This window comes from Rhinolophus sinicus, linkage group LG07 (genome assembly GCF_036562045.2).
Source record: "Rhinolophus sinicus isolate RSC01 linkage group LG07, ASM3656204v1, whole genome shotgun sequence".
NCBI lineage: Eukaryota > Metazoa > Chordata > Mammalia > Chiroptera > Rhinolophidae > Rhinolophus > Rhinolophus sinicus.
The window spans coordinates 63799515-63825014 of record NC_133757.1 but is presented as its reverse complement, the minus strand read 5'-3'; the positions used below and the strand labels follow the sequence as shown (position 1 = coordinate 63825014).

The 25500-nt window shown below is 39.4% G+C and overlaps 1 protein-coding gene across 2 annotated transcripts in view; it reads left to right on the top strand.

Annotated features, from left to right (window-relative positions):
- The window catches only part of ERCC6 (ERCC excision repair 6, chromatin remodeling factor), an 86413-nt gene extending 66413 nt beyond the window's left edge, over positions 1–20000 (top strand). For both annotated transcript variants that reach the window (XM_074337261.1, XM_019730116.2), the window contains 10 exons: positions 313–408; positions 2451–2666; positions 3121–3231; positions 3575–3694; positions 4437–4531; positions 12595–12740; positions 12826–13527; positions 15013–15217; positions 15854–15929; positions 17302–20000. In XM_074337261.1, coding sequence (XP_074193362.1) covers positions 313–408; positions 2451–2666; positions 3121–3231; positions 3575–3694; positions 4437–4531; positions 12595–12740; positions 12826–13527; positions 15013–15217; positions 15854–15929; positions 17302–17721 — 2187 coding nt within the window. In that variant the 3' untranslated portion in view covers positions 17722–20000. The remainder of the gene's footprint in view (positions 1–312; positions 409–2450; positions 2667–3120; positions 3232–3574; positions 3695–4436; positions 4532–12594; positions 12741–12825; positions 13528–15012; positions 15218–15853; positions 15930–17301) is intronic.
- Positions 20001–25500: the final 5500 nt, after the last annotated feature.

Sequence of the window (25500 nt, the reverse complement as noted above, 5' to 3'; positions counted from 1 at the left end):
AAGGTCTGTCTGTGCACCTGGCCCTGAACTTGCCTGTGAGCAGAAACCAGTCTTCAGGGGCTGTGAGGACAGTGGGGTGTGGACCAAGAGATGGATGGATGACAGAAATGGGAGCTGGTGAGAGGAGGGAGCTGCACTCACTGTTCAGCTCACAGATGTGGCTTCGTTTGGGTTCTTTGAAACAAGAGGTACATTGTTAACATTGCATACATTGTGCTGTTTTGATTAGAAAATTTTGTTGGTATTTCAATAATTTTATTCTGTTAAACTTCTTTTGAAATTATATAGTTTCTCTCTCTTTTGCCCCCATAGGTCTTATTTTGCCGTCTTACAGATGAGCAACATAAAGTCTACCAGAATTTCATCGATTCCAAAGAAGTTTACAGAATTCTCAATGGAGAGCTGCAGGTCAGCCTACTGACAGAAGCCGGAGAAATGAATTGTGGACCAAGGGAAGTGGGGAAAGAAAGGAAACCAGTACTAGTCAGGGTTCACTCTTACTCTTGAACACATTACAGTGCAAACCTTCACTTAGTTTGGAGCCCTTCCAGAAGTGAGAGAACACACGATTAAATTTCAGCACATCCCCTTCTTGTCTGTGCTGGAGCTGTTACACTTGAATCCAGCACTGTGTGGTCAGGTGGGAGAACAGTGCTGGACAGCAGGCAGGGCCTGTAATGGTGAGTCATGCGGGGCTACTGACCCTGTGACAAATGTCGGGAAGCAGCCACGGACTCTTGGTGTTGCAGGCGCAGGGCGGAGGAATTAACGTCATAAACTTCTTCATACATACCATCATTTCAGTTATTGGCAATAGTCAGCCATCTATGTGGGTACATGTCTGTTCAGTAAGTATGCGTAGTAGGTTTTTAATCAGCATTTAAGTCAAAGCTTCATGTAAATTTTTCAAGTTCTTTGTGTTCCAGTATCTTAAAATGGGAATTGTGTTTTACTTCTCTGACGTGTAAGAAAGACTCTCTTAGTCTTTGTCCTCACTGGAAGTATAGCTGAGTATGCGCCAGGATACACGCTTTCCTGCTTGTACACAGATGTAGATGAAGAGCTAGATGTGGGTCACATGAATGCCACCTGTGTTCCATGACACCTGTAAGCTTTTTCTTCCAAATGAAGTCATTTCAGTTCTTTTAACCATACCTCACAATTTCGTACTTTGTCTTTCATTGGCATCTATAGGAGGTTTTTAAATCATTCACATCTATTCATCTCCTAAATCGCCCCTTATCTTCATGTGCCTCTAAGTTGTGCAGCCCTAGATGGTCTAGATCAGCACTATCCAGCAGACACAATGCAAGCCACATGTGTGATTTAAGATTTTCAAGTAGTCATGTTAAAAATTACAGAAAAGTAAAAGGGTGAAGTCAATTTAGGTAATATATTTTATTTAACTGGATATATCCTAAATATTTTAATATGTAATCAAAGTTATTGAGATATTGTACTTTCTTTTTTTCGTAGTAAGTCTTCAAAATTGGACACAGTTGACGCTTGAACAACTCCAGGATTAGGGGAGCCACTCCCCTCCCCACCCCCCACATAGTCAAAAATCTGCTTTTAACTTTTGACTTCTCAAAAGTTTAACTATAGTCATCCTTTGGTGTTGGTTCCACAACTCCCCGCAGATGCCAAAATCCAAAGATGCTCAAGTCCCTTTTATAAAATGATGTCGAACAATGCATGCAGTCAGCCCTCTACATCCACAGGTTCCCAGCCTGAGATCAAAAATACTGTTTTCAGTCAGCGGTTGGTTGAATCCACGGATGCTAAACCCATGGATATGAAGGGCTGACTGTACATGTAGTTATTGAAAACAATTCAGGTGTAAGAAGGTCCTCGCAGTTCAAACCTGTGTTGTTCAAGGGTCAGCTGTGTTTGCCATTTGTGCCCCATCTCAGTTGGGCTTAGCCACACTTCCTGAGCTCTTAGCCACATATGCCTGGTGTTACTGGATTGGACAGCACAGGGCTGGGGGAGGAAAATGAGTCACAGATGGCTCTTGGGGGAGTTTTGACAATGTTCCTGATTTATTCAGATCTTTTATTGTGTGTCTGTTTAACTGTTGTTTACTGGTTAAAACTATCATACACTTTGATTCCTGGCTTAATTTATAATTTATATTTTTCTGCATGAGGTTTTATGCTGGTGAACTTGATTTGGTTACACTTTGAAAGCTGGGAGAGATGCAGTCCTGCTGGGCAGGGATGGCGTGCTCTCACCCCGTCTGTGTCCTACTCAGTGAACTGCCCTTCAGATCTCTCCCATTTGTGTATTTTCCATGCAGATACATTTTCTGATATTACATCATATTAATGTAAAAGTAAGTGGAACTTCTTAATCTGTGTTACATACCGAACAGCCTCCTTCCCTTCCTTCCTGAGGAATATGATTTTACATGGGATAATCTGAGTCCACATAATTCTTTTATACCATAGATTTTCTCTGGACTTATAGCCCTAAGAAAAATCTGCAACCACCCTGATCTCTTTTCTGGGGGCCCCAAGAATCTCAAAGGTATTCCAGAGGATGAGCTAGAAGAAGACCAGTTTGGATACTGGAAACGTTCTGGGAAGATGATAGTTGTTGAGTCCTTGTTGAAGATATGGCACAAGCAGGGTCAGCGAGTGTTGCTGTTTTCTCAGTCAAGGCAGGTGAGCATCAGCCTCAACAAGTTGGTTCTTTATAACTTACAGTCATTAATTCAAAATATGGGCTATCGTCTAAAACGAGGATCCAAAAGCAGATCTTCCCACTAATACTGAGGTAGCAGCCTGCAGGTCTCTTTGGGAGCTTGGATCCTTGTCTCGAGTTGGTGCCCAGAAGTTGGCTTTTAAAAATGGCTTACTTTCCATGGGATTCTGAGCTGTGGTGAGTTTGGGTCTGAACTCAAATCAATGCCCAGCTATTTACAAAACTTGTAAGAATTAACAATAGGGAAATATCAAAAATACTCTTGTAGCAGTTACATTTATCTGCTTTAAAGCAGGAAACCCTTTTCATTTACGCGTGGTGGGAAGTTGTGACTGTTTACACAAATGTAGAAGCACTCACTGGGGTGTGTATTTGATTTTTTAACTCTTATCCCTCATCCTTTCTCCCAAACAGATGTTGGACATACTTGAAGTATTCCTTAGAGCCCGAAAGTATTCCTATCTCAAAATGGATGGTACGACCACAATAGCTTCAAGACAACCACTGATTACAAGATACAATGAGGTAACATGTGGACGTAAGAGGAGAGTCTGATGGGGTACTGTATGCTGTGGGCAGGAAGGAGCGCCCAGTGCTTTCATCGGGACTGGTCTGTGCATTTCGGGATTATTGGCGTGTGTGTGTGTGTGTGTGTGTGTGTTCTTGAAACCCAAACTTCTATATATTACTGATACTGATAATAAAACTAGGAGCTGTGAGATGGGATCTTGACTAACGAAGGTCTCTCAGACATAACCCGTTCCTTATATTGGGAACATTTTCCATGTGTGGAATAGGGAAGGGCAGTGGTGAAGAACTCTACTGAGTCTTAAATGTGCATATTAGGTGTTGTATGTTTTACTTCTAGGACATGTCCATATTTGTGTTTCTTCTGACCACTCGGGTGGGTGGCCTAGGAGTCAACCTGACGGGGGCAAACAGAGTCATCATCTATGACCCTGACTGGAATCCGAGCACCGACACACAGGTCTGTTCCTTTTAAAAAGGAGTATATTGGTGACATACAGTTAACCCTTGACCAACATGGGTTTGAACTGTGTAGGTCCACTTATATGTGGATTTTTTTCAATAAATACAGTAAATTTATTTTGTCTTCTTTATGATTTTCTTAGTAACATTTTCTTTTCTCTAGCTTACTTTACTGTAAGAGTACAGTATATAATACATATAACATACAAAGTATGTGTGTATCCACTATTTATGTTAAGCTTCCCATCAATGGTGGCCTGTTAGTACAGTTTTGGGGGAATCAGAGGTTGTACTTGTGCATAGAGTGTGAGTATGCAGGGCTTGGCGCGTTGCTCAGGGTCAGCTGTAGTTTACGGGCTGGCACTTGGGAGTGGCCTTAGTGCTCGTGCTAGCTTCACCACGCACTTCCCATCTTGGCTGTCACCTCATCTTCAGCATGAGGAAGACACCCTCCAGCATCACAGACAGGAAGAGCCCAGCAGTCTGTCCATAGCATCCATTGCTAGATGTGGGCTGAAAAGAATGTGACCTTAACAAACACACATGGTTTTTAGGTAGAGATATTGGTCCCTCTTTGTCACCTGCCTGTGTATCTTCCTTAATAGGCCTTAGGTGGGGATAGCCTCATTAGCCAAACTTCTGACTTGGGAGTGGAAGGAAGCAACCAGCTCCCTATGTTTGTTTTATTCAGTGCTTGTCATTAGGAAGGGCCCTTGTTGAGATGTGTCTCTCTGTCTTAGGCCCGGGAGCGAGCGTGGAGGATAGGCCAGAAGAAGCAGGTGACGGTGTACAGGCTTCTGACTGCGGGCACCATTGAAGAAAAGATTTACCACCGGTCAGTACACATGTCTGCCCGCTCCTTGAATGACGACTGCTCTCCTGGCTGCAGTGTATGCAGGATATAGAAAGACTCTGCCAGGAATTTTAAAAAGTCTTTCTGTCTTGGAGCAGTTGTTTCCATAGCTTGAGGGATAATGTGCTTTTTGAAATTTTTGATTTGTTTTTGTATTTTTTCATATTAAAATAAGCCTAGAAGGCTTATTGTAAGTTTTTTGTTTGTTTGTTTGTTTGTTTGTTTATTTATTTATTTATTTTAAACTTATTGGGGTGACAATTGTTAGTAAAATTACATAGATTTCGGGTGTATAATTCTGTATTACATCATCTATAAATCCCATTGTGTGTTCACCACCCAGAGTCAGTTCTTCCATCACCATATATTTGATCCCCCTTACCCTCATCTCCCACCCCCCACCCCCCTTACCCTCTGGTAACCACTAAACTATTGTCTGTGTCTATGAGTTTTTGTTTCTCACTTGTTTGTCTTGTTCTTTTGTTGTTTTTGGTTTATATGCCACATATCAGTGAAATCACATGGTTCTCTGCTTTTTTGTCTGACTTATTTCGCTCAGCATTACACTCTCAAGGTACATCCATGTTGTCACAAATGTTCCTATATCATCTTTTCTTACAGCCGAATAGTATTCCATTGTGTATATATACCACAGCTTCTTTATCCATTCATCTATCGAAGGACATTTTGGTTGTTTCCATGTCTTGGCCACCGTAAACAAAGCTGCAATGAACATTGGAGCACACGTGTCTTTATGTATAAATGTTTTCAGATTTTTTGGGTAGATACCCAGAAGAGGGATTGCTGGGTCATATGGCAGTTGTATTCGTAATTTTTTGAGGAAACTCCACACTGCCTTCCATAACGGCTGCACCAGTCTGCATTCCCACCAACAGTGCATGAGGGTTCCTTTTTCTCCACAGCCTCTCCAACACTTGTTACTATTTGTCTACTTGACGATAGCCATTCTGACTGAGGTGAGGTGATATCTCATTGTGGTTTTTATTTGCATTTCTCTGATGATTAGTGATGTTGAGCATTTTTTCATATGTCTATTTGCCATTTGTATGTCCTCTGTGGAGAAATGTCTCTTCAGGTCCTCTGCCCATTTTTCAATTGGGTTGTTTGTTTTTCTGTTGTTGAGTTTCATGAGTTCCTTGTATATTTGGATATTAGCCCCTTATCGGAGGCACTGTTTGCAAAAATCTTCTCCCATTCAGTTGGTTGCCTCTTTATTTTGTCAATGGTTTCTTTTGCTGTGCAGAAACTTTTAAGTTTGATATAGTCCCATTCGTTTATTTTAGCTTTTACTTCCATTGCCTTTGGAGTCAAGTTCATAAAATGCTCTTTGTCACCCCAATAAATTTAATAAAATAAAATTAAAAAAAAAAGATGATCCTTTGTATTTCTGTGGTGTCCATGATAACTTACCCTTTTTCATTTCTGATTTTGTTAATTAGTGTCTTCTCTCTTTTTATCTTAGTGAGTCTAGCCAAGGGTTTGTCAATTTTGTTAATCTTTTCAAAGAACCAGCACTTTGTCACATTAATTTTTCTATTGTCTTTTTGTTCTCTATTTCATTTAGTTCTGCTCTGATTTTTGTTATTTCCTTTCTTCTGCTGACCTTGGGTTTCACTTGTTCTTCTTTTTCTAGTTCTTTAAGGTGTAACATGAGGTTATTTATTTGGGATTTTTCTTGTTTCTTGAGATAGGCCTGTAATGATATAAATTTCCCTTTTAAAACTGCTTTTGCTGCATCCCAAAAATTTTGGTAGGATGTATTTCCATTGTCATTTGTTTCTATGTATCTTTTGATCTCTCCTCTAATTTCTTCTTTGACCCAGTCGTTGTTTAAAAGTATGTTGTTTAATTTCCATGTATTTGTGTTTTTTCCTGCTGATATCCAATTTCAAAGCCTTGTGATCAGAGAATATGCTTGGTGTGATTTCAATCTTCTTAAATTTGCTGAGGCAGATTTTATGTCCCAATATATGGTCTATCCTTGAGAATGTTCCATGTACACTAGAAAAGAATGTATAGTCTGATGTTTTAGGATGAAGTGCTCTATATATGTCAATTATGTCCATTTCATCTAATGTGTCATTTAGGGCTGCTATTTCGTTATTTATTTTCTGTTTGGATGATCTATCCATAGCTGTCAATGATGTATTTAAGTCCCCTAGTATAATTGTGTTTTGGTCAATTTCTCCCTTTTGTTCTGTTAGTAGTTGCTTGGTATATTTTGGTGCTCCCTGATTGGGGGCATAAATATTGATGACTCTTATGTCTTCTTGTTGTGTTGTCCCCTTTACCATTATGAAATGTCCATCTTTGTCTCTTGTTATCTTTTTTACCCTGAAGTCTGTTTCATCTGATATCATTATGGCTACACCTGATTTTCTCTGGGTACCATTTGCTTGGAGTGTCAATTTCCACCCTTTCACTTTGAGTCTATGCTTGTCCTTGTAGCTGAGATGTGTCTCTTGGAGACAGCATATGGTTGGGTTTAGTTTTTTGATCCAATCTGCTACTCTGTGCCTTTTTATTGGTGAGTTCAGTCCATTTACATTTAGGGTGATTATTGATATGTGAGGATTTCCTGTCATTCTATCTTTAGTTTTCTGGTAAGGCTGTGTCTCCATTGTTTCTTTGCCTTTTTGTTGTTGTCTATTATTTCTGTGTGGTGGTATTCTATGATGTTTCCCTCTGTTTCTTCTTTTATTACAGTATCTATTTCAGTTCTGGATTTTTTTTTGAGTGGTTACCCTTAAGTTTTTTAAAAGAAAGTTTGATAGTTAGAGTATTCCATTTTCTTCAGCACACTTACTTTCTCCATTCCCATATTCTGAATCAGGCCTTTACTCTTCCCCTTTTTATGTTTCGGTTGCCACAGATTGTCCTTGTTGATGGTGGTCGAATAGCCTCCTTTAGTATTTCTTGTAGTGCAGGTCGTGTATTAGAAAATTCCCTCAGCTTCTGTATGTCTGGAAAGGTCTTTACTCCTCCTTCATATCTAAAGGATATCTTTGCTGGATATATTATTGTTGGCTCATAATTTCTCTCTTTCAATAGTTTGAATATTTGGTTCCACTCCCTCCTGGTTTGTAGAGTTTCTGCTGAAAAATCTGATGATAATCTAATGGGATTTCCTTTGTAGGTTACCGTCTTCTTTTTCCTGACTGCCTTGAAGATTCTTTCTTTGTTGTTTATTTTAGACAGCTTGAATACAATGTACCTTGGAGAAGGCCTGTTGGGATTGAGGTAATTAGGTGTTCTATTTGCTTGTTGGATTCGAGGATCTAGTTCTGTCCACAAGTTTGGGAAGTTCTCATCGACAATTTGTTTGAATATATTCTCTGTTTCCTTCTTTCTTTCTTCTCCTTCTGGTATGCCCATTATTCTTATATTGCTCTTTCTGATGGAGTCAGAAAATTCTTGTAGAGTTCTTTCATTTCTTTTAAGTCTCAAGTCTCTTTCTTCTTCCATCTGTGTAATTTCCAGGTTTCTATCTTCGATGTCACTGATTCTTTCCTCCATCTGGTCAACTCTACTACCTAAGCTGGTTATTTCATTTGATTTATTCTATTGAGCTCTTAATCTCCAGAAATTCTATTTGGTTCTTTTTTAAAATGCAATCTCTTTCGTGAAATGCTCATGTTGTTCCTTGACTGTTTTTCTGAGTTCATTAAACTGCCTTTCTGTGTTTTGTTGCATCTCGTTGAGGTTTTTCAGAACTGCAATCTTGAATTCTCTGTCATTTAAGTCACATATTTCCATATCTTTAAGTGCCTTTTCTGGAGACTTTTCAGTTTCTTTCTGAGCTGTCTTGTTGCCTTAGTTATTCATGGCAATTAATGATTTATTATTTCTCTTCCTAGACATCTACAGGAGTGGCATCTGCAAGAGGTTGATAGGAAGAGGTCTTTCTTTTGTTTTCCAGTACTTGTTGGTAGAATGTTTTATTTTCTCTCCGACTGCAGCCTTTTTTTCTCTCTCACACAGTAGTGCTATGTTTTCTGTGCAGTATTCCAGCTTCTCACACAATGGGGGGGATTCCCTGGGTGATGGGCTTCTCCTCTATTAATAGTTTGCCTGGGTCACGGGGCGCAGTGTCCATGTGGGTATGCGGAGAGCTTTTGAAGTTCCAAAGCTCTTCCTGCACCAGATTCAGAGCCCCTATATTTCAGCAGTTCTGTTTACTCCTGCAGGGATCTGCCCAGATAGGTGGGGCCAGGGGCGGGGTGAGTTGTGAGAGGTGGCCCAGAGCAATGGCTGCGACCACCACCACAGCTGGTCCTGCTTCCCCAGCTCCCTCCCCTTTGCTGGAACCAGTTGGGCTGCGAATCTGTGTCTGCGGTCCACAGTTCTCAGAACAGCAAATATTCTGTTCTTTTGATCTGACACCACTACTGTTCCGCTTCTAGCACCAGGAATGTGGGGGCGGGGCGGGCTCTGGGAGGGTAGGGAGGGGGCGGCTAGTCTCAGTGCCTAAGGCTCCGTTCTCTGCTCGGCAGTGAGGGCTTAAACCACCGTTTTCAACCTTCTTCCCTCAGTCTTTTCTCCGAGGTCTCTGCCCTGAGCGTTGGGTTCAGCCGTGTTATATGCTGCCCCCTCAGCCCTGTGGGCCATAAGCGGAGCCCCAGCAGTCTGAGTTCTTCCCTCTCCTGCAGCTGCAGTAGTTCTGGGATGCAGCGAGTTCAGAGCACTGAGCTAGGTCTGCGTCCTGCACCTGCGTGGCTCCGTCTCTGCACTTCTCCCTTCCGTCCTTCCCCGCTCGTGCGATTCGCCCACCTTTAGGTGAATTCAGTAGTGGGCCTCTTCGTCTTGCCTGTTTGTGGAGTTATTGTTGTTCGATTAGTTGTAAATTCCAGGGGAGCTTTACAGAGGCTCACCTCACGCTGCCATTTTGATCGGCTCAGAAACTATTTATTTATTTTTAAATAAATTTACTGGGGTGACATTCGTGGGTAAAATTATATAGGTTTTAAGTGTACATTTCTATAATACATCATCTGTACATTGCATTCTGTGTTCACCACCCAGAGTCAGTTCTTCCGTCACCATATATTTGACCCCCTTTACGTCTTTTACCAACTCCCCTCCCCCTTTACCCTCTGGTAACCACTAAACTATTGTCTGTGTCTATGAGTTTTTGTTTATTTGTCTTGTTCGTTTGTTGCCTTCAGTTTTATATCCCACATATGAGTGAAATCGTATGGTTCTCTGCTTTTTCTGTCTGACTTATTTTGCTTAGCATGATAATGTCAAGATCCATCCATGTTGTTGCAAATGGCAGTATTTCATCTTATGGCCAAGTAATATTCCATTGTATATATGTACCACATCTTCTTTATCTAACCGTCTATTACAGGACACTGGTTGTTTCCATGTCTTGGCCACTGTGAATAATGCTGCAGTGAACATAGTAGCACATATATCTTTACAGATAAATATTTTAAGATTTTTGGGTCAGATACCCAGAAGAGGGATTGCTGGGTCGTATGGTAATTCTGTTCTTAATTTTTTGAGGAACCTCCATACTGTTTTCCATAGTGGCTGCACCAATTTACATTCCCCCCAGCAGTGTACAAGGGTTCCTTTTTCTCACAATTAGCCTCCACAAAGGGCTAATATCCAAAATATATAAACAACTCATACAAGTCAAAAACAAAAAAACAAACAATACAATTAAAAAAATGGGCAGAGGACCTGAACAGACACTTCTCCCAAGAAGACATACAAACAGCCAACAGATACATGAAAAAATGCTCAACTTCAGTAGCTATTAAGGAAATGGAAATCAAAACCACAATGAGATATCACCTCACACCTGTTAGAATGGCTGTTATCAACAAGACAAGTAATAACACGTGTTGGAGAGGTTGTGGAGGAAAAGGAACCTCATACACTCCTGGTGGGAATGTAAACTGGTATAACCACTATGAAAACAGTATGGAGGTTCCTCCAAAAGTTAAGAATAAAATTACCATATGACCCAGCAATCCCTCTCTTGGGTATCTACCCCTAAAATCTGATAACATTTATCTGTAAAGGTATATATACCACTGTGTTCGTTGTAAGTTTTTAAAAAATGTTTTTGACCCTGATCATTTTTCTATCTTATTAAACTTCAAGAACTGCTTATGTGTAGACTTCCTAGTATTAGAGAAAAATGTTCCTATCTACTATCTTCTTTCAGAAAAATTCTAAGAAGTGAGAAAATTGAAAAGCTAACATATTAGTATTTAAACACAGCACACAATTGTGATTACTCTGGGTGTTTTGTTGGCTTTGGCTCAGAGCATCATGGAGAAAGGTTGACCCGGACACAGTTGTTTTCCTCCATCTTTCTGTCTATAATGACTAGGGGAATTAAGCAAAGGTAATTTCAACAGTAGAATGGAGATATTGCCAACTTTGCCACCTCCCCTGCTGAAGACTTTACTGTTGAGCTGCAGCCCAGCTCCTAAAGGGAGGCCTCTGTTTTCCGCCATGCACTGGGCCACGCGTGGGATGGTTCATGTTCTTCAAGAGCCTTGTTGTGAGAGGGCTGGAGACAGGTCCTTAGAGGCAGAGCTTCCTCTTAGAGATACGCGCCTTAGTCTGAAAAATAAGTGATTAGGAAGGAGCAGGACTACTTTATGGAGATACCCAGGCAAGTGATGAAGGTGTAGTGCTTCAGCATAGAGTGTGGATCAGCCGGTGGAAGCTGGTGAGGTGACTCCAAGGGAGAACTTTGCAAAGCCCAGGTGAGATTTCCTCATCACAAGAGGGTCCTGCTAGGGCAGGGCAGATGACGCTTGTCTAGGCATCAGGAGGCTGACTCCTTCCAGCTCAGAGAGGCTGAATCACATGAATGTAAGTGAAAAAGTATTTCTTGAAATGTGATAAATCTTGGAAGTTGCAAAACCCCACTGGGTATAAATAATAATACAAGGCATGATCAAACAATATGGTGAATGTTTAAATAAAAAAATATATATTACAGTAAAAAAAAACATTGCCATTAATGCCCCTCAAAATACTCCCCCTTGCTTTGAACACACTTATCCCATTGTTCTTGTCACTTTCTGAAGCAGTTCTGGAAGTCCTCTTTCATGAGTGTCTTGAGTTGTGCTCTCATGGCTGCCTCGATGTCCTGAATCAATTCAAAACGTTTACCTTTCATGGTCATTTTGACTGGGGAAGAGCAAGAAGTCGCATGGTACCAGATTTGGTGAATAAGGTGGATGAGGACACATCGTAATGTTTTTATTTGACAGAAATTGCCATACCAGAAGTCATGTGTGACACGGAGCCTTGCCGTTGTGATCACAAAATACGGTGAATGCTGCTGCCAAGTGCCATTCAAAGGAAAGGCAGAGATCTTCAATACAGAAAGTGGCGCATTGAACCTTAGTAACAGTGTATGACAAGTTTCAACTTGTTCGGTGCAGTCAGCTGGGTGTGAGCTACAGTTGAGAAAAGGTGTGTTTTGAAGTGTGCCGTAAATCATGATGATAACGCTCCATGTCACACATCGCTTATGGTATACAGCAATTTCTGTGAAATAAAAATATTACAGTGTGTCCTGATCCATCTTATTCACCAGGTCTGGTACCATACGACTTCTGGCTCTTCCCCAAACTCAAAATGATTCAGGACATAGAGGCAGCCACGACAGCACAACTAAAGACTCACAAAAGAGAACTTCCAGAACTGCTTCAGAAAGCGGCAAGAAGGATGGGATAAGTGTCTTTGAAGCGAGGGGGAGTATTTTGAGGGGAATTAATCGCAATGTGTCTTTTACTGTAATGATTTCTTTTTAATTTAAACATTCACCATGTTGTTTTATCACACTTCATAATGTATTATTTCTAACTTAAATTCTGTAAAACATGGGTTGTTTTATGTACTTCGTGCATTGCAGTTTTCTAAGAAGTGTTGGGGATTCTTTGGACATCCGTAGAGCTCTGGGTATCATCTCTTTCTTACATTGTTTTCTAATTAGAACTTTGAGGTAGAGCTAAATATTATTTCATACCAGTTTAATTTTTATCTTTTAGACAAATCTTCAAGCAGTTTTTGACAAATAGAGTGCTAAAAGATCCAAAGCAAAGGCGATTTTTCAAGTCCAATGATCTTTATGAGCTGTTTACTCTGACCAGTCCTGATGCATCCCAGAGCACTGAAACAAGTGCTATTTTTGCAGGTATTACATAAAATAATTTAACTTAAAGGAGTAAATTATGTAAGAATTATGCAGTGTAACATTAGTGTGTTTTTTCCCTTTCTAGGAACTGGTTCAGATGTTCAGACACCCAAACGCCATTTTAAAAGGAAACTTCAACCAGCCTTTGGAACAGACCATAATGTTCCAGTATGCAAAATGTTCCCTGATTCTAATGCATATGCAAATGATGCCACGTCATCTGAAGAGAAATCTACAGCTATTGGAGCTGACGTAAATGCAGTAACTTCTAATCAAGGTGACTTTTTGAGAGATGCCCCTCCAACACCCAGTTCTCCAATTAGCAGTGTTAGACTTGGCGAAGAGATGCATGTTGTGTGTAGACAAGAGGACTCACCAGTGCTGAGTGGGAATGGGGAGTGCTCAGATTCTCCAAGAATCAGCAAAATGTACAGGACATTTGGTGAGGAAAGCATCGATGAAAAGAAAGGTTTTTCTGATCAAAGAGAAAGCTGCCAAGTTCAAACAGAACCCCTTTGGGAAAATGAACAAATTGAAAATAACTTTTATAAGCATAAGTCAAAAACAAAACACAGTGTGGCAGAAGACGAGACCCAGGAGAAACATCTGAGGCCAAAGCAAAAGCCTAAGAACTCCAAGCGTCGACGAGACGCCAAGTTTGAAGGAACTCGAATCCCACACCTGGTGAAGAAAAGGCAGTACCAGCAGCAAGAAAATGAAAACGAGAGTGAGAACAAGGAACAGAACAATGATGATTATGTTTTGGAAAAGCTTTTAAAAAAATCAGGTAACCCTTTTGCTGACTTTGCCACAGTTGTGCTAGGAGCAGACTTTACTGACAGTGCAGGCTGGGCTCTCAACTGGAAGGATTCTTATCTTCTAAAATTCCAATTTGAAATGTATAATTCACATTTTTGAAAATCATATTCACCCCTCTTTTTTGAAGACCTAGGAGAATTTGAAACTTTGGAGAACAGTAGTACTTATCACTATATGCAGGAGGGGGTGCGATGCTTTAAATGGGTTTGGCCTACCTGAATGTTAGTAGAAAGTTTCTATACGTACTGTACTGATCTGGTTTTCCAACCACAGGAGAACAAGTAACATGGGGACAGAGGCAGGGGTATGGCCAGGGATGGGCACTCTGGAAGCAGGAAAGCTGATAGCTAATTTCAAGGCAGAAAAATTAGGAAAGCAGACTCAACGATTGCAGGGGACCCTGGAGGACAGGCAGTCCTGTACGGTTAGTCATCCCCGGGAGAGTCATGTTGTTCAGTCGTTGGTAGTCATTGTGTTCACAGTGTGATGGCCTCGACTTCCAAAAGATTGCTGCTTATAGGTCTCTGTTCAAGGCAGATTTATGTATGGCATTCCAGAAAGAAACTATCCAGGCTTGATGCTTTCTTGTAAAATAGTTTATTGTTAATTTTCTCTGTTTTTTTCTATACTTACTGGTCAGTTTTCCTATTTTGGAAATTATCTGTGTTGTCTAGTTTTCAAATTTATTGGCATAGAAGCATAGGAAATACTTCTTGTAATAATTCTTTTTTAATTTGCTTCTGTTTCAAGATAATTTCCCCCTTGTCATTTCTAATTTTGTATGTTTTCCCCCCTTTTTTCTTGATCAAGTTAAGCTAGTGGTTTGTTTTGTGACTTTTGTTTTTAATAAACCAGGATTTTGATTTACTAATTAGATCCGTGATTATTCTCTACCTCATTAATTTTTGCTTTTATTTTCATTACTTTTTTCCTTGTGCTTTTATTTTGTATTTTGGTGAATTTTTTTTGGCTTTATTTTTATAAAACTTTTTGACTTGGAAATTTAGTTCATTTATTTTTATTCTTTCATTTTTATTGATACAAGTATTTAAGGCTAAGAATTTTCCACTGATAACTGCATTAAATTCTTCTGATATATAGTGTTTTCATGGTCATTTTTAGAAATTCTATAATTCTAGTTTAGATTTTTCCCTTATTGAAGGCTTTCGAAGTATCCAGATAGTAGGGAAAAGGTTATGTTGAAGTTGTGATCAAAGCATTATGCTTCAATTATTGTAAAACGGGTAGTAATAGTCTGTACCTCATCGGGTGGCGATGAAGGTAAATAGCAACAACGTATGTAAGTTCCTGGGTCATGGTGGTCTGTCGGTAAGTAGCAGCTAAAAATAGTCATTATTTTGTCCACCCACAACATGCTGTACTATATAGAAGAAAAGATATGATTGTGTCTGACCTGAAATAAATAACACGCTTATTGTTGCCTTGTTGCTAGTTGGCGTGCACAGTGTCATGAAGCACGACGCCATCATGGATGGAGCGAGTCCCGATTATGTGCTTGTGGAGGCGGAGGCCAGCCGCGTGGCCCAGGAAGCCCTGAAAGCACTCAGACTGTCTCGTCAGCGGTGCCTGGGAGCACTGTCTGGGGTGCCCACGTGGACCGGCCGCAGGGGGCTTTCTGGTGCGCCTGCAGGAATGAAGTAAGAGATGCCCCGCCCCCCTGTGAACAAGCCTGGGCTCCAGGCTTGGCATAAAGTCCGGATGGGCGTGGCTACCTTCTGTTTATCTGCAGCAGTAGAAGGTACTAGGGAGGAATTGGGTCAGCGCATTTGCCTGACTTGGGAAACATTTGTAATCTTACCTCTTAACTTTCATCCCCTGCTTTCTAAAGCTGATTTTTCAGGGGAAGAAGAAGTGATCTGTTTTGGTTAAAAATAGTAAGAGATGCAGCATCACGATTAAACTTTAATAAGATGATTAGCCAGTTTTCAATAATCAGTAATTACTGAAGGAATGCTGTTGTCTAGTAACAGTCAATAATTATTGAATGCTAACAGTGTACTCTTTTAGGAGGGTTTTCCCACCTGGGATTTGAGGGTAGTTTCCAGGTCATTTTGAACAAGGATATGGAATGGTTCGTACACAAGATGCAGCAGTTACTTCCCCGGAGAATAAAATAGAGGAATCGAAAGGGATAGAACAGAAGTATCATGGCTACGAAAGAAGAACCATGCAGCAGAAAAATTTTCCAGGAAGAGTTTAGTTGTTGAAAAGACATTTTCATCTCTTAATCACAAAACAAACACTTACCTACTGTGATTCTTTTTCTTATTTAGAAGTAGATTTGGTCAGAAAAGGAATTCCAGCTTCTCTGGACAGCAGCCTTCGACATCGCCAAAGGAGAAATGCCAGGTAATATGATGATGGCCTGTCTGCTTCTCCTGGGTGAGGCTCATTGGATGGAATCACCATAAAAACTTAACCCGATTCCGATGTGAGGAAAGTTGCCAGTGTGATGACACCTGTTGTGTTGTGTGCTCTGGTTTTCAATGCGCTTTCCTTTGAATCTAAAGGGCAGCTAACTTCATGAAAGGAAGTCTTTTACCCAAGCAAGTTCTGTACCGTGTTTCCCCGAAAATAAGACCTAGCTGAACAATCAGCTCTAATGCGTCTTTTGGAGCAAAAATTAATATAAGACCTGGTCTTTTTTACTATAAGACCCGGTCTTATTTTACTATAAGACCGGGTTCTATATAACATAAGACCGGGCCTGATATGATATGATATGATATGATATGATATGATATGATATGATTAATATAATTAATATAATATAATATAATATAATATAATATAATACCGGGTCTTATACTAATTTTTGCTCCAAGAGATGCATTAGAGCTGATTGTCTGCTTAGGTCTTATTTTCGGGGAACAGGGTAGCAGACTCTCCGTTTTACCCTCAGAAAGTTAGCACAGGGATAGGTGACACGTGAGTTGCTGCCCACACAGCCTGCCCTTTCCGGCAGTGAAGTGCCAGCTCCAAAGACCACTACCCTCTGGAATACAGGTCTGGAAAGTAGTCTTGACTGTTTGCAGTTCACTGGCTCCTGGAGCATTGTACCATCTCAGTCTGTCCTGTTATGGGCCGTGACTGCCAGGCCAGGCTCCTTCTGTATCCCTTGTTTGGTCTTTTCTGGGTTAGGATTATGTTACTGATAAAATGTGAAAACTCCCACGTGCCGACTCCAATTTCAGATTACACATAATTCCTGAGCCCATTCAGGAATAGAGAACCTTTGTTGTTTTAAGGAAACACATGAGGTATGACGTGGGAAAGAGTGAAAAGCTCGAAAGGTGAAGAAGAAAAAGAAGTGCAGCTGTGACTTCGTTCTTACCCCACAGTGCCTGCCTAGGTCACGGTAGATTTAGGAGGAAGAGCAAGAAAAGGCCCCCGAGCTCGGGCCTCCTGGAGACCATTTCCTAGATGCTGTCTCTGGAAGTCTGCTCCCCACGCATCTGCTCTCCTTCATTCATGTCACTCAGAAGGTGACCAAGTGAATAGTGGAGTTTTGGGGTTTTTTAAGGACATATTCTTTAGTGGCGGCTGGATTTAGATGCATGATTGTCCTCCTGCCCTCTCTTAGACCCGTCTCATTCTTTCCCCGTCAACTTCACCGCCCTGGCCACATGTGTTGTTTTCTGGGCTTCAGAGCCTCTGAGGAACCGAGTGGGACTGCAAATTAGAATTTAAGCATATCAGTGCAGTGGTCTTCTTTCTGCAGGTTGGCACCATGAAAAAAGATGGAAAAGAGAACGTTGCGGAGCATTTTAGTGGAGTAGTGGAAGATCCAGAGTCAGCATCCGGGGCCCTCCCCTCATCCTCACTGTTGGCTAAAATGAGAGCTCGAAACCACCTGATTTTGCCGGAGCGATTGGAAAATGAAAGTGTGCAGGGTCAGGCCTCTGTCGCCCTGTCCGCCACCACGGAGCACGACGCCCTTCTGGTAGAGATGAGAAACTTCATTGCTTTTCAGGCCCAGGTGGACGGCCAGGCCAGCACGCGGGAGATCCTGCAGGAGTTTGAGTGCAGGTTGTCAGCTTCACAGTCCTGTGTCTTTCGAGAGCTACTGAGAAGTCTGTGCACTTTTCACAGAACTTCTAGTGGTGAAGGGATTTGGAAGCTCAAGCGGGAGTACTGCTGATCAGCACTTCTAAACTGTTAATTGACTTTTTAACAGACATTTCTGATTATTCACCTGTGCTTAATAATCACGTTTGTCCACAGGTTGGCTGCATTTGATAGTTACTTTGAATGATAATCTACCTCATAATTAAAACTTTAAGGAAGAAGAAATTCTTTGAAACTCAAAAGTTTTAGAAAGACTTGGGTTAATTTTTTTTGGTACTGTGAATTATGTTATAAAATCGGGGGCCTAAAAGTTAATCCTTGGAACACATTTGTTTCTTTCCCCAAAAGATGCTGTTGGAACACATTGCTGCTCATGTAGCAGTTTGTCGACCAGAAATCTCAAGAATTATTTTTATTGATGCTAAAAACATGTCTTACATTCGGTCAGACTTGTTCAATAAATTAGTTCATCAGTATCTGAAAACAGCATTATTTTCGCTAGATAGCTTCTTTAAATGTTTAAATTTATCATATGCCACCCCAAAAAGCTCAGATTTGTTATCTTTTAAATCATATTATTAATTGCTTTTAAACAATCTTTTAAGGTACTGTTACATTGGGAGGTATTTATGTTAGGAAAGCGTGAAATAGCTTGGTAATAAATGATAAGATGTGTTTGCCGGAAGTTGTAGTGTACTCAGTTTACACTGGCTTTACTTTAAGCAAAGGGTATCGTTTTCCCCCCTACAATGACTTGGTTTTAGGAAAATGAAATGTGTTGTCTTAAAGAACAAAAAAAACACAAGCAGAACCAAAAGTACAGATAAAACAACACACACACACACACACACACACGACCATCCAGATCTATCATCATTCCCAGCCCGTGACCACTATTCGAGCACTCTATCTGCTTCTATGCTGGGAGGTAACTTGGAACATTTTTTATTTTATTCATGGTTTGCTTTCCTAAGGGTGTTGATTGCTTCATATTAGGCAGCACTGTTCTCCTGTATTATCTTCTGTCCTGTTGTTTCCCTCTCTCTTTTTTGGTTTGCATTCACTATGACTCCTGTTTAAGAAGTTTGGTGTTCAGTTGCATCTGTTCTGTTTCTGTTATTTATGTATTTATAGTTTGCTGATGGTAGTGTTTTCATTATCAATTTTTCTGAGCCCTGTTTTTCCTGTTTCCTTCTCACTTAAGATCTCAGCTCTGAAGTCTTGTTTTCTTACATTCATTGTATTCCTTACATTTTTTCTAGAGCTGTCACAGTGCATGCAGTTTGTTTCTTGGATTTGTTTTCTCTGGCTTGCTCTTTGTCCTGTCTTTGATTTTTCCATGCTATTCTTGCCTTCTTCCCCTGCCATTTCTTACCTCTTTCTCCTGCTGAAAGTGGGCAGCTGCGTCCAGATCTTCATGCTCTTCCCCAGGACCCAGAGAGTAGGGGTCGGGGAGAGCCTCTGCTGGGCAGCACGCAGCTCTGGTTGGACGACTTGGGCTTTACCTTTCCATCCTGACATTGTGTTCAATAGCTTGGGCCAAGGATCCTTCCCCTTTGTCAGGAGAATTCAGAGTGGGAGTCGTGATTACCACCAGGGTTTTCTCCTGCTTTTTTTTTCTTCAGATTCTGGCTTTTTCTTTTTTTTCCTTTTTTCTGTTTTTAGAGTGATTTATTACATATTAGAAGAGGAAGATAACTATTATTTTTCTCATTTTGCCATCATTATCTAGAAGTCATAGAAGGGATTTTTAAACAGTTCAGTAAATTCTAAACTTGAGTACTTAGGCTCAGAAGGGAGTTGAACTCATGACTATTTTATTTCTGGGAAGTCCTTTTTTAATTTTTATTTTTGTAATCATTAGCCTGTAAGAGATTGTGTCCCCCTTGTTCAGATTGAAGTACTGATACAGGTCACAACCGTCAAGTGTTTGGGCATCATATTATATTGTCTGAAGTCTAAACTGTACAGAGCTAGAGAAGTTATAACCTTCTCGTCAAGTAGCAAATGCCATCAAAAGTTATGATGCAGTAAAAGCAAGGTGGCCCTCACTCCAGTTCTTGCCTCAGCCTGTCACTGGCAAGCTGTGACCATGGGTAGGTCACTGCCCTGCGTGTGTTTCGGTGTGGCTGTCTGTAAACATTGTCATTATTCGTCTGGGTGAGGGGTTGAGTGTGTGTGGGGGGACTTAGAGAAAGATGCTCTAAGTGTAATGGTTTTAACAATATAGAGTACCTTGTCCATTTAGATAAAATCTAATTTTTGGAACCTGAAAAGCTTTGTACAGTGTCAGTAGATTTAATGAGTTTAACATATTTATCAAGCTACAAATAAAGGATCTTAAAATGTGAATTTTTTGTAATTCAATTAATACATAAATAGACTAAAATTTTAAAATTTTTAGTCACTGTTCTGCCTCCCCCCATTTTTGCTCCTGTTCCAGAAGTAAGTACTAGATTTGGTGAGTATTCGTCCCAGCTATTTTCCATGCATTCACACATATGTGTGGCAGAGACTGCTGCTGTAATGTTCATTTTCTCCTCCTTTTGCAGACAGGATTCCCACATTTTATGTGAACACGTGGCTGCTCAGCTAAAGACTCTCCTTCTCAGCCTCCCTCGTTCACTGTGGCCATGTGACCAGGCAGTGGACGTGCGTGAACTTCCACGTTAGGCCCTTAGCTAAGGAGTCGGTGTGCTCTCTTTCTGTCATTCCCCTTTCTTGCTGGCTGAGAGGCCAGTGGGAGCTGGAGCAGAGACATGGGATGGACAGAAGCTGTGCTGAGGATGGAGAAGTTGGCCTGCCACCTTGAACTGCTTTTCTTTCAGCTACTAAGAGCAAAATAAATTCCTGACTTGTTTAAACTCTGTCTTTTCGAGTCTTTTAAAGCAGCTAGTTTTGTTTTATATGTATGATTTACATAAGTGGGATTATGTCATTGTTTTGCAACTAACTTTTCACTTAATGTTATATGCATGATATCTTTTCATTCCTGTAATTGTAACTCTACTACCTTCATAATTGCTGGATTAAAAATTATGTGGATTTTTAATTTTAATGGCTGTAATGAAACTTTCCTTCAATTCACACTCCATAAAAGGACCCATTCTCCACACCCTTGCCAACAGTAGGTAGTATCTTGGGAGTTGTTTTATTTTACTTTTTTAAAAACTAATCAGTGGTTGAAAGTATCTTGTAACTTAAATTTCCCTGATGACTTTTAAAACCAAACACTTTATGTTTTTGGTCATTTGTAGATCCTCTGTTGTGTGTTGCCTGTTCATGTCATATTTGCTTAGTTTTACTATTGGTTATTTATATTTTAGGGTTCCTCCCCCCCCAAACAAAAATGAAAAGGCAAATGTCCCAACTATTATTCAATAATCCATTCTTTTTTCCACTTCTTTGAAATGCCAAGTTGATCATATGCTAAGTTGCCTCTTTCTGAACAATGGATCTAGATGTCTGTTCTACCAACTACAGACATCACTGTCATTTGACTTTGTACTGTTTTGCTGTTTGTAGGCAAGTTCCCCTTTTTTTCCTTCTTCATTGTCTTATTCTTGTACATTTTCTGTTCCAGGTGAATCTTAGCTTATCAGCTTATTAAGTTCCACTAAAATTGTGTTGCTCTTTTTATTGAGATTGCATTACTTTATACATTAATTTGAGGATAATAGACTTCTTTATAATTAATGTAATTTTTCCCATTAGTATTATAATAGGCCTCTTTTTATTAAAATATTTTATATTCTTGTATGAAATTTTAATAACTTCATTCATAAAGATCTTACACATTTCATATTCGTCTTATTCCTAGGTATTTTATAGGTTTTTAGTTTTGGTTGGGAATCTTTAATTTTGCATAAAAATCTGAGGAATTAAAATATCCATGTATCTACTTTGTTTATGATGGCATTTATTATACAGAAGTTTTAAATTTAAATATAGTAAAATTCAGCCTATCCATGTTTTGTTTACTTATTTAAGAGCTCCTTTAATAACCTGAAGTCATGATTACATTCTCATAAATTCTCTTGTAAATTCCATATGGATAGTTGATTTTCCTAGTGCCTTTTAAAAAAATAGCTCATCCTTTCCTTCCTGATTTGTAAAGCCACCTCTATCATTATATCCAATTTCCATGTAATTATAGGAATGTTCCTGGGCTCTGTTCTGTTAAATAGGTCCACTTACCTAACTTTGCCAGTAACCCACTGTTTTAATTGATGTAGCTTTATAATTGGCTGTCATATGAGATAGGATGATTCCCCTCATCTTTCAAAAGTACACTAGTTCTTGCACCTTTGTTCCAGATAAATTTTGGGATCACCTTGTCATATTTGGATTTTGTTGTTTTCAAAATTGTAATGACTGTACAGATTGCTTGGGAAACGTTGTGATACTGAGTTTATCATCTATGAATAGGGCATATCACTCCACTTATAATACACGTTTATTACAAAGACATAATTCCATATGTCTTTCACTTACATTTTATAAGGTTCTGCACAACAATCCCCCCTCCAAAAAAAAAAATTAGTTTCCAGAAATAGTCTTAAGGGCACACTGCAAATGAAGAGACATTTAGTCAAGAAAAATTACTAAATCTTGGTAGGAACAGTTAGAGTCTGGGACTTTTGAGCCAAATCCATTCCTCTCCTCACTCCTCTCCATCTCAGTGTGATGACTGATGCTGTAATCCAGGTGGGTTTAGCCAAGAAAATGGGGTTCCCTCCCTCAGTCCCTAATCAAGGGATATAGTACCTCACTGGGAGGGGCATGCCACCAGCATTTGTCATCCTCTCCAGCTTCAAAGTGCAGGAGCTAAATTCATGGAGTTAAAAAGTGTAATGACAAAAATTCACTAGACAGGCTCAGCAGCGGATTTGAAACAGCAGGAGAAAGATTCAGCCAACTTGCAGATAGATTGATAGAGATTATGCTATCCAAAGAAGAGAGGAAAAAAAGATTGAAGAAAAATGTACAAAACCTCAGAGAAACGTGATACACCAGTAAGTGCACCAATGTATGCATAATGGGAGTACCAGAAAGAGAGGAGCAAAAAGTAGAAGAAAAAATATTCAAACGATGGCTGAAAACTTCCCAGATTTATTGAAAAACATCCATGAAGCTTAATGAACTCCAAGCAGGATAAATGCAAAGGGGCACACATACATCATAGTAAAAATGCTGAAATTAAGAACAAAAAGTCTTGAAAGTAGAAAGTGAAAAATTGTGCATCATTTTACAAGGGAACTTCAACAAGATTAATAGTTCTCAGAAGAAATGATGGAGGCCGGAAGGTAAGGATAACACAGAAAGTGCTCAAAGAAAACAAAGTCAACCAAGAATCCTGTATCAAAGGTGTCATTCAAAAATGAAGATTTCACCTTTCTGAGAAATAAAAAGACTTCCTGAGATAAAAATAAAATTTGTTGCTAGCAGATGTAATGACATACTAAAGAAAGTTCTTCAGGCTGAAAGTGAGTGACTTCAGGTAGTAAAGCAAACCCACATAAACAAAGAGCTTTAGTAAAAGATTTTGTAAAAATGTCATTATTGACAACACTATAAATGCATGTTTTTCTCCTCTAAACTGATTCAAAAAGCAGTTGTATAAAATCATACATATATAATGTATTGCAGGGCCTGTATACATACAGAAATGTAACGTGTAACATTTGCCAATAACAGCTCAAAGGAGATGGGTGGGAGCAAAGCTGTAATGAGCTAATGACAAATGATAAAGTAATATAACAGTGTAATGTTGGATTTGTAACACTAACATGTATCACTATAATACCTCAAAAAACGGAAAAGGCAACAAAGCTATGTAGGAGTGTTTCTATATGTTATTGGGGGTAAACTAGAATAAATCTATAATAGATTCTGATAAGAGTTATATGGTAAACCCTAGAGCAACAACTAAGAAAATAACAAAAAATAGTAGATAAAATAATGAAAAAACTACATCAGAAAGTATTCCTTCAGTGTGAAAGAAAACTGAAGGAGGACAAGAACAAAAAAGTCATGAGACATAGAGAACAAAAAATAAAGGAGCAGATATAAACCCAACTATATTGGTAATAAATGTGAATGAATTAAACTCCAATCAAAAGTCAGATTGGATTTAAAAAAAAGGTCCAACTCTTCTGTTGTTTACAGATGCACACACTAGATTCAACAACACGAAAAGAATGGAGAAAAATTTGCAAACAGCGCCCAGAAAGGTGAAGTGTTATACTAATATCAGATAAAATAGACTTCAAAATGTTAGAGATAAAGAGGAACATTTTATAATGGTGTGCACCTACATAACATGGAAAACAGCACCAACACAAATGGAACGAAAACTGGCAGAAATGAAGGGAGAAATAAATAATAGTAGTTGTAAACTTCAATACCAGATCTTCAATAATGGATAGAACAACTAGGTAGAAGATCAACAATGAAATAGAAGATGTGGCCAACACGATAAGCCACTGAATCTAACATCTATAGAACATCCCACTCAACAATTACAGAATACATTCTTCCCAAGTACACATGGAACATTCTTCAGAATAGATTGTATGCTAAGCCATAAAACAAACCTCAGTAAACGTAACAGGATAGAAGCATGGCCTAAAACAATAAAACTCTTAGAAGAAAACATAGGACAAAAGTTTTATGACACTGGATTTGGCAATGATCTCTTAGATCTGACACCAAAGGCACAGGTGACAAGAAAAAGACATTGTACATGAAAAAAATTAAATTTGTGCTTCAAAGACACTACCAACAGAATAAAAAGGCAACCCACAGAATGGGAGAATACATTGTAAATCATATATCTGATAAGGGATCAATATTCAGAACATATAGAGAACTACTAAAACTCAAACACAACAACCAAAAAACTGAAAAAATAGGCAAAGAAATTGAATAGACATTTTTTTCCAAATGGCCAATAAGCACACAAAATGATATTTAACATCACTAGGAAAATGCAAATGCAAATTACAACAAGTATCACCTCACACCCATTAGGATAGCCACTATCAAAAAAAAAAAAAAAAAGCATTAGCAAGGATGTGGAGAAACTGGAACCCTTGTGCCCTGTTGATGGGAATGTAAAATGATACTGCCACTATGGCAATTTCCAAAAAAAGCTGAACATAGAATTACCATATGATCCAGCAATTCCACTGTTGGGTATATATCCAAAAGAATTGAAAGCAGATTCTCGACATATTTGTACACCCATGTTCATAGCACTATCCACACTAGCCAAAAGGTAGAAACAACTGAAGTGTCCACTGGCAGATGAATGAATAAACAAATGTGGCATATGTAGACAGTGGAATATTACTCAGCCATGAAAAGGCATGGAGTACTGATGCACACTACAACATCAATGAACCTCAAAAATAATTTGCTCTGACAGAAACCAGAGACAAAAGACCACATATTGTATGATTTCATTTGTAAGAAATGTCCAGAACAGACAAATCTATAGAGACAGAAAGTAGATTGGAAATTACCAGAGGCTGGGAGTTGGGGAGTGGATGCAAAGTGACTGTTTAATAGGTACACAGTTCTCTTTTGGGTGGTTAAAGTGCTTTGAAGCTAAATAGAGTTGGTGTTTGCACAATACATGAATGTACCAAAGGCCACTGAATTGTACACTTAGAAAAACTTTCCAGGTGTTCAATAATGCTTTCAGTCAACTTTGGTAAGTTAGATTTTTCTAGAAAGTTGTTCATTTTGTCTAAGTTTTCAAAGTTGTTCCTTTGTGGATAGCATCTGTTCGTCACTAGTGGTCTGCATTTTCTCTCTGATTTGTGTGAATTTATGTTATCCTGTATGG